Raw genomic sequence first — 9,245 nt, forward strand, 5'->3', positions numbered from 1 at the left:
CACTGTAAGTTCCTTAATAAACCCTGAATACGAATATTGCGAATTCTGTGTGACCATTGCAACCTAGACACATATTAGAACCTAAGTGTAAAAGTAGAGAATGCTGTTCTAGTGACAGAACACATCGCCAACCCCTACTATCTGGTAGCTTAGGTGAAACGCTGAGTTAGAATTGACAGAGTGAAGTGAAATGCTACCGTTTTGTAAAGATTGGCTCTCGTCCACATGGCTGGACTAAACCCCAAGACTCTAAATCCTAAAAAGATTGTTTTTCCTCTCCCTGTGTACTCAAAATAACAAGGTACCACATCATACTGTAAGTAGAAGTCACAAAAGTTCTGATTTTTCACCTGATGACTATACCAAGGCTTTAAAATAAACACATGGGATGCATGTAAGTACGTATGTTATTTCTTTCAGGGCACCCTCCTTTACAAGTGCTCCGTGTCTGTGCGTTGTCTCCTATGGGTGTTGTATTGGGCGAACGTGAAAAAGAAAACTCTCCAATTTTGAGTTTACTTATGATTGGTCAAAGGTTGAAATGATGGCGGGGGAGCAAGCTGCTGGATTCCATGTTCTGGATCCACCACTTCCTAGCAATATGACTTTGGGTAAGGCACTTAGCATCGCAGTTTGCTGTGAAATAAAAGGAATAATGAAATAGACCGAAAGGCTTATAAACCTTCACTAAGAACATTCAAGTCTGGTACATAATCGCTAGGTAGTGTGGACACTAAATGTACTCATCTGCTAATTGAAAAGCCAGGCTTGAGTTTATGCAGAGGTGTCTCAGAAGAAAGGCCTGGTGGTTGACTTCCCCAAAAACTATTCCACGGAAATTTTGTGGCTACATCGTAGGAAACTAAGAGCCGCGACACAAATATATAACTGCATGCCCATGTTCATTGCAACAATACACACAATTAAAAAAAAGATGGAACAACCTAAAGCTCCATCAAGAAATAAATGGATAAACGATGATACTCACAACGAAATACTGTGTAACATTAAGGAATAATGGGGATGGAGGGAGGGGGGAAAAGAGGAGCTGATACCTAGACCGCAATAGAAACTGTCTAGATAAGAATGATGGCAACATATGTACAAATATACCTGAAACAACTGATGTATGGATTGTAATAAGAGTTGTAAGAGCCCCCAAGAAAATTATCTTTTAATTAAAAATTTAAAAAGGAATAATGATGAATTGTGAAACATTCCACAACATGGATGAACCTGGAGGCCATTATGCTGAGTGAAATAAGCCAATGCCTGAAGGAGAAATGCTGTATGACCATTCATATAAAATGTCAACAAGAGATTTACATTATCGACACACCCCTCAATAGTTGTCAGGGAGGAGAGGAAACTTGATAAAAACTATCAACTAGAGAGTGACATATATTGTGTGGCGGGAAAAGCAACACACAACACAGGCGGTGAAAACACATGGTGGAGACAAAGGAAGATACTTGGAGGCATGCAAGAGCAAAAGGGAACCGTGGGGAATACGATGACATAAGCAACCCTTCAGGAGCAGTAACAAACAATAGCTGACAAGTAGACACAGAGGAAACAGCTAAGCCGAATGGCATTTGGGAGTAAGTACATCCATGTGTATACACCCATGTGCCTACACAGGTTTGGCAGAGGGTATTTCTACATACATATTTCTATGTGCTGCAGATGTATTCAGGTGTCCAATAGAGCATACACGGGGGCAAAGTTATGAAAAAGCTTTTAGCAATAACCCAACACCTTGAGGGACTGAGTCACTAGACTTGAGGGCAAAGGATCCTTGTCTTGAAGACCATCTCTCCATCAAGGTCAGTTGGCACGACTGGGGTCTTAAACGCTGTGAGTGGCTGTCTACAATACAAAGATTGGTCTCTTCCTGGCAAGTGAAAAACACCAAAGGCTCAAAGAAACAATGAGTCCAAAAAACTAAGGCCGAATGAACATCCCCCTCCACCAGCCCACAGCCAGAAGCAGATGTTCTGGCTACCACTACTGACCTCTGATTGAATCACAATAGAAAGTCCTGGGCAGAGCAGAAAAATCATTAAAAAAGACTATACTTACTGGATTCACAGAGAATCATGGGAACTCCTGAAACTATGGCCCTTAGACACCCTTCCAACCTGCTCTGGTGCTCAGCCTTCTGCCAGATGTCAGGCTATCAAATGAATACCATCACCCCTCAAGAACACGCTCTTCAGGAAAGCCAACCATTTCGGACTGAATTTTCCAAACAAAGTTCAGAATGCAGGAAAGATGGGCAAAGTGAATCAAGGAACCCACAGAGGAAGGGGGAAAAGTACTGTGACATTATGGGAATTACAACTAATGCCACTAAACAAAATGTGTATAAATTATTGAATGGGAAATGAACTTACTCTGTAAATTTTTACCCAATCATGTTAAAAATAAAAACACAACAAAATCTCATGGAGCACAGTTCTGACATTACTCATTAAGAGCATTTTAGCCCATAGTATTACTGTATCTTCTTTCACTCCTAGATATTTATTCTAAGCCAACCGTGAGCTCGATCCTGAGGCAATAGACAACATAGTACAGACCTCATATACTCCAACTAAGCCAAGCTCACTGCCAGTCAATGGTGAGTCATAGCACCATTACAGGACAGGGTAGAATTGCCCTTGTGTTTCTGAGACTGTTAATTTTTACGGAATAAAATGCTTCATCTTTCTCCTGAGTGGCTTGGTAGTTTCAAACTCCTGACCTTGCAGTTAGCAGCCCAATGCATAACCACACCACCCGGTCTCCTTGCCTCATATAGTGGGGGTGGGAGGGGGTGTTAAAAAAACATGTGGAGAAACAGAAGATAATGGGACTTTTCCATGAACTTTTAAAGGCCCCTCATATTTGTGCATAAGCAAATGGTATGAAGTACTTATTGTTGGCCATTGGAATGAGTTAATCAATCTTTCAGTTTCTCCTGAAATTTTTTTTTCTTCTTTCCATACCATTATATTAAGCTGGAATTTCCCTTTCCATACCTGAGTCCAACTCTTTTCTATAAGCCTAGACGTCAGCCTAGACGATCAAGGGGAAGGCCATCTCCACAAACAATGAAGTAGATATTAAAATTAGTTTATTTTTCTACTTTTAATAAATGAGAAGAAACACAGTAGTCTGTCTCATATAGAACATTTATAATACATTAACAATCCATAAAGCCTCATGGCGAGGTAGGAACAGCTTTGGAAAATAACACAGTCATAAAACATACAAAAAGTTAGGTATAATGTTGCAGCACTAAAGACATTTTATCTGCATCTGCATTTAATGAGATGATAACTTTGCCACGTTTGGCCCCAAGAACAGGCAACAGCAGACACAAAAACACAATAGGAAAGCTTCATAAAGAATCACAGCATACACTGATACACTTCATTGTGCTGTTTCAAGGCAGAACCATAATGTGGCAATTTGTGTCTTAATATATAACCACAGATTAGTTGTATGTTACATTCCCTTCAGTATCTTTTTGCCAAAGACACCAGACGACAAAATTTTTGGTTTAAAAGTTGAAATTGACACACAAAAAGGCTTTTGTGTCAGTGAGAATGACAGCTAATATTTCAGAGCTTGTTAGAAAACAAAAGAGCATTGCCACGGCGTCAAATCGGTAGAGCCACATCAAAATGGTACTATTACAAGTTCCATTGCAGAGACGGTCATCGCTGTTATGTGACAGTTTCCATCCAAAAACAAACAGGAAAGGAAAAAAACAAACCCTCCACCTTTCTAAGAGTTTTAACACTGTTTTATGACTTAACTGAAAATATTAAAATAAATATTTTTATATTGTAGAATTGCTCTCCATATTTGTTTGTGTGAATATCTTAAGACAGCAGGTAAATGACATATCATTCAGATGACATCCATTCATAAACAGTAAAAATCTTCAACTCAATACCAGGTAACATACTAAATACTTCACATTAGATTTCATAGGCTAATTTCCCTCAAAACTTTCAAAAATGCAAAATTCATGGAGGATGTTAGCAACATATAAGCTCGCTCCCAGAGCCTTTTTTCTCCATACCGACAGTGGTTTGCTAAGGTGCACTGGGTAGACATTTTTTCCTGCTCAAATGACATACCTTAGGTATTCAACATATTGCTTTCGAATGCATTAAAATACCTACAGCAAAGTGTCTGAGTTTGGGTTCTTGTTTTGTTTTAGATTCTAGTCCACACCTTTCTTATCATGCAGACACCCTCAAAAATATTAATCATATACGCTAACAGGTGGCAATGGAGCATTCAAGCTCTCAACACTAAGGCTGCATTTGGCTGGGAAAAATAACTGAGTTGGTTTTAATTTCAGGCACGCACAGCACCTTCTTCTCACTAAACTGAGACAAAGGACAAGTTTCTAAACATGTATTCTAGATACACTGATCTTGCTCCAATATAAAAGAGCCAGCAGAGTTGCATGTCCTGTAACTGATGCAGTGTAATATAGAACAGCCTATTTAAATCTTGGGTTAAGTCTCTTAGTAATCCAGAGTATTTCCCTCATTTTATTTCAGAAAGGAATAAGCTATTTTGAAAAGACACTGATCTTCCACAATAAATATAAAAGCATGTTTTTAAAGTAATGCTAGGATAAGCTAAAAATGGGTTAGAAAAGTGCATCATAAAGAAATAAGTCTGTTAAAACTCAAAAGGTGAGTCGGTGCCCACTGATTTTAATTATGACAAAGTCCTTTGAAAAAAAGGAGCATCCACTGTTACATGAACTAATTTAAAATGTTCTGCAGTTTAATGTGTTAAACCAGGAATGCACATGCACAGTACAATTCGCAGATTTCTCTCTTGTTCACCCACATGAGATCCCATGTATCATGTTAAAAACAAAGAAAAAAAACAAACCTCAAAACACTTTTGCAAAATTCAAGCTAACTACCAGTTTAGGAATTGAATTACCCAGTATCAAGTGAGAGTATTAAAAGATTAAAATGTATTGCAAATTGGCAGGTTATGGTTTGGGCCCTTTACAGTAAATGTGAACTTACAAACCATGTTCCAAAATTACCTTTATTCTCATTGGAGAAATTGGCTATTCTTAAATAGGCCCATTGCCAGCAATAGGCTTATACCAGAAAACAAAGAAACCACCATCTACCACAAATATCATCCTTTAAAAAGTTAACTGTCAAATTCCAAACTTCATCTTAAGACCCATTAAACAATTATTTCAGATCCCCAAGATAGCCATTCCAAAAGTAGTCAGCTATAAAAGTTACCTAAGTAGTCAGGACACCTTGTTTCTAGAAAAATAGAGCTATACATGATAACTGATCATCATTTTCATCCTTTAGAGGACAAAACTAGTTTCTTCCCAGAGCTTAACACCCTCTTTACCAAGAAAAATATAACTTAAATACCCTAAAATATTTTTTTCCTGTGATGGCTTGGAAATCTATATAGCAAAATGAAACAGCCAAAAACAGTTTCCTGTGTATCAGAACCATGTCAGACAGGAGTCTAGCCAAAATAATTTGCTGTCTTAACTTCATATTCCAACTGCATTTAAGCTTCAGATTTTCTTCCCCCCTCCCAAGTCGGTGGCTCTTAGCAACCACAAGCATTGCTAGTTTTGCTTGGAAAACTTCATTTAAATCCATTCATGATTGGTCACCATGAAATGATCTGAGCTCTAAAATAGCATTTGCCCGCCATTTAGAAGATGATATTAATAGCTCACCGTTAACGTTATCAAACCTAATCTCCCGAGAGCTATTCGTTGTTTAGTTAGCGAGGAAATAAATGCCCGCCTCACTGTTTCTGATACCAGTCTCTCAAAGACAGGAATGCTGGTGAACACGCCCATGGGTTAGATTCACTTTGGTAAAAGAAAACAGAGGAGTTGAAATTCTCAAAAACAATTTAGAATTATTTTCTGAGTGCTTACCATAATCTAAATAATGTTTAGTTTGGTGAACTTTCTTACCTGCTTTTAGTCCCCATATATCCTAGTATATGCGCATCCCAGAGTCCACAATTTATTAACCCTAGCACTGTCTCTTCAACGAACACTCAGAAATACAGACCATAGGTTAGTAATTGATCTTAAGTACTACTAATACTCCGGGTAAATTACAAAAAGGAACTTCTCTTACTAATGTTCTTGAGTCACTCTTAAATATGCCACTACACATCATAATGAGGATCTCAAAAGGTAAGTATATATTATCTAAAATATTAAAGGATACAAACTTGATGATTTAAAGTTCTAGTGATTGCAATGCTAATACACAAAAGTAAAACCCTGGGGGTGGGGGAGAGAAAAGCAGAGCTTCCAGTAACAATTTATTCATCCCCCTAATTAATTTTTATTTGGGAAAACGGAAATCAAATGCCATTATGTTATAGAAGGTTTATACTTACTTTCAACAAAAATGTAACATAGTGTTAAAACTGACTTTGCAAAAATGGCTACAGCATAGCTGTACTCTGTACTAATAATCACCAAGCTGTTCGTAGAACTCTGTTAGGCAGTCCCATAATGTTCTTACAAAAATAGATTTAAACTGTGTGACCAGAACAAGAATTTCAATTACACAACTTGGCAAACTTAGAAATTCTGTGGAGATTTTCGTTTTTTATCTCTTGCAGCTTAAAAGCAACAGTCAACTATCACACCTCTTCAAGACTTACAAAGTTGATTCAGGTTGGTTATCTGGAATTTTTTTAATCTCTATCACAACGGCAGGGATGCTGTCAACTTTAGTCCTCCTGGGCTTCTTCTCGAGATTGTCACTAAGTTCTAAACAAGAAATGCTAACGGCCGGGGCCTTTTCTGCATCCTTTCCAGAAAGGGCCTGTGGCCGAGTCCCACAGCACTGCTTCAAAGCACACTGAGTTCTGCAAGCCAGCTCACAGGGGACAACCCCGGATTTAGAGCCTACAGTAGCAAATTCAGGCTGAATGGTGGTGGCATGGATCCCGTGGTTATGAAAAACATCCTTGATGATTTTAGCCACCTGCATGTATGATGTTGGATCTTCACACTTGATGTGAGCTGTGGCAATGATCCTGCTGCCAGCAAGTTGCCACACATGCAATTCATGAACTTCCTCAACACCGCTGACACTTCGAAGTTCTTTTATCAAATGCTTGATATCGATTTGTTTAGGAACAGTTTGCAGGAGAATAAGAGCAGATTCCTTAAGTAATGGAAAAGTTGTGTAAAGAAGTATACAAACCATTACAATACAAAGAGTTGGGTCTAAATACAGTACCCAACAAGGACCAGCCTCAAAAAGGGGAGCATGAGTACTATTTACCACTTCTATGAATGCTTTGCAGGGGTCAGGGGCACATGGGTTCACACAGAACTCCCCTTCAGGACACCCTTTCCAAGAAAAATAAAAGACCAAGGCATTTACTACTACAATCACGGAACCTAAGGCATCTCCAAAGACATGCAGAAAAACTCCACGCATGTTAAGTTGCCCAGCATTGTCCTCATCTTCTTCCAATTCCATATGGTCAGCTTCTTTGATAAGATTTCCATTCACTTGTACCTCCATAGCATCATTGTTGGACTTTTCTGTATCTACAAAGAAAGAGAGATTCAGTATCAAAATAGATTTAGAGTCTTTACATACATTTTCATCTTCATCTGATTTTACTTGCCTGGCAAAGGAAGTGAACAATGCCTACCTCTTTTTGAAATAAATGAAAATTTTCATTAAAACAAAAATTTGTTATTTGCACAAGGCCATGTAATACCAATGGATACACTGGGAATATGCCAGAGCACAATAGCCAGGGCTTAAGAACTTAAGACAGGAACATGATCCTGCTTCCCTAAACACCAGCCTCCCAAACAGTGCATCTTTTTTATGGGTGTGGAGTCCCGGGGGCATTCTGCTAAGCTTTTTGATATACCAAACTGACTCCCATCCAGCCCATTCTAAAGTGCCCCTCTAAGAATTTCCAAGGCTGTAAATCTTGACAGGCGCAGATAGCCTCAACTTCATTCCATGCACGGTGGGTATGAGCCACCAACCTTTCAGGTTAGGCAGCCCAATGATTACCTGATAGCCCCACCAAAGAAAAGAGAAAATGGAACGCTGTCAAAGTTAACTGCAACTATGGTGAGTCTAGGAACACAAAGGGCCTGATTTGACAGGAGGTTCTGGCCTGGTGGTCACTCTTGAAAATAAAATCCGGTTTTACTTTTAAACTTTTGATCATAACTATAAAAGACAAGTGTCTTTGTGGGAGAGGGCCTTTAGAAACACTTGAACAGCTACAGAAAGCCTTATTAAAACTACCTGGGGAAAGGCTGGGCCTAGCTGATTACTACCTTCCTTTCTAGCTCTTTATCTAAGCTGAATATGTACACCAGGGCAACTTCAGATTTTGGAACATGCCCCTGCAGCAGGGGGCGTGAGGACATTCCTTAACATGGTATCCTGATCTTGGGGTGGAAAAAGGGAAAAGTGCCTGTGGCATATGATCCACTCAGGTAAACACATATAAATGGAGAACATGGAGGGATTACACCAATTTATTAACAGGTACTGAGCTTGAGTGGTAGGGCACTGGCTGACTTCATTTTCCATGTGTTCTCTCATCATATCCATATTTTCCAAATTTCTTTCAACACCACTTATTTTTAGAAAGAAAAGCATCTATTAAAAATATAAGGCGAATAAATTATCACCACTCAGCCTAATTGGGATATGGGCTAAATGAAGTAATTAGACAGGTGCCGAGCCTAGAGCCTACTAATTTGAGGAGGGAACCCAAACCCACCGACGACTAGCGGATTTTGACTCACAGCAACCCTGTGGGCGCAGAGTTGAACTGTCCCATAGCTGCTCTTTAGGGAAGCAGTGGGCTCCAGCTTTCTCCCACTGAGCGATGTGGGTTCGAACGCCCGCTGGGTTGCAGCCAAGCGCCACCAGGGCTCCCTTTTTAGGAGTCGGTGCCGCTGACACGAAGCCCACACGGTTGCTCCTGAAAGCAACCCGCCAAGGTTTTGCGCTCGGGGAAAGCCATTTGCTGGGACTGCTCTGAACAGGGCGTGTTGCCGCAGGCAGGTGGGAGGTTTCGAACCCCCAACGCCTAAATCCGTCCTGGGGGTGGAGGGCCGGGAAGTTTCTCTGGGAAGCAAGTCGAATCCCCTGGAAATCAACGTGGCCGTGTCGTCAAACGGCCTGCCAGGCAAGGCAGCAGGTCCACCTGCGGAGCCC

General features: G+C 39.9%; 1 protein-coding gene across 1 annotated transcript in view; it reads right to left on the reverse strand.

Moving 5' to 3' along the window:
* Nucleotides 1-3,101: 3,101 nt before the first annotated feature.
* Nucleotides 3,102-9,245, reverse strand: part of SLC30A1 (solute carrier family 30 member 1) — an 8,112-nt gene continuing 1,968 nt past the window's right edge. Inside the window, exon 3 of the mRNA XM_004700140.4 lies at nucleotides 3,102-7,597. Within this exon, the coding sequence (XP_004700197.1) occupies nucleotides 6,693-7,597 (905 nt within the window). The 3' untranslated portion in view covers nucleotides 3,102-6,692. The remainder of the gene's footprint in view (nucleotides 7,598-9,245) is intronic.

This window comes from Echinops telfairi, unplaced genomic scaffold, assembly GCF_000313985.2.
Source record: "Echinops telfairi isolate 266 unplaced genomic scaffold, ASM31398v2 ScPeMD7_7424;HRSCAF=8462, whole genome shotgun sequence".
Taxonomy (NCBI): domain Eukaryota; kingdom Metazoa; phylum Chordata; class Mammalia; order Afrosoricida; family Tenrecidae; genus Echinops; species Echinops telfairi.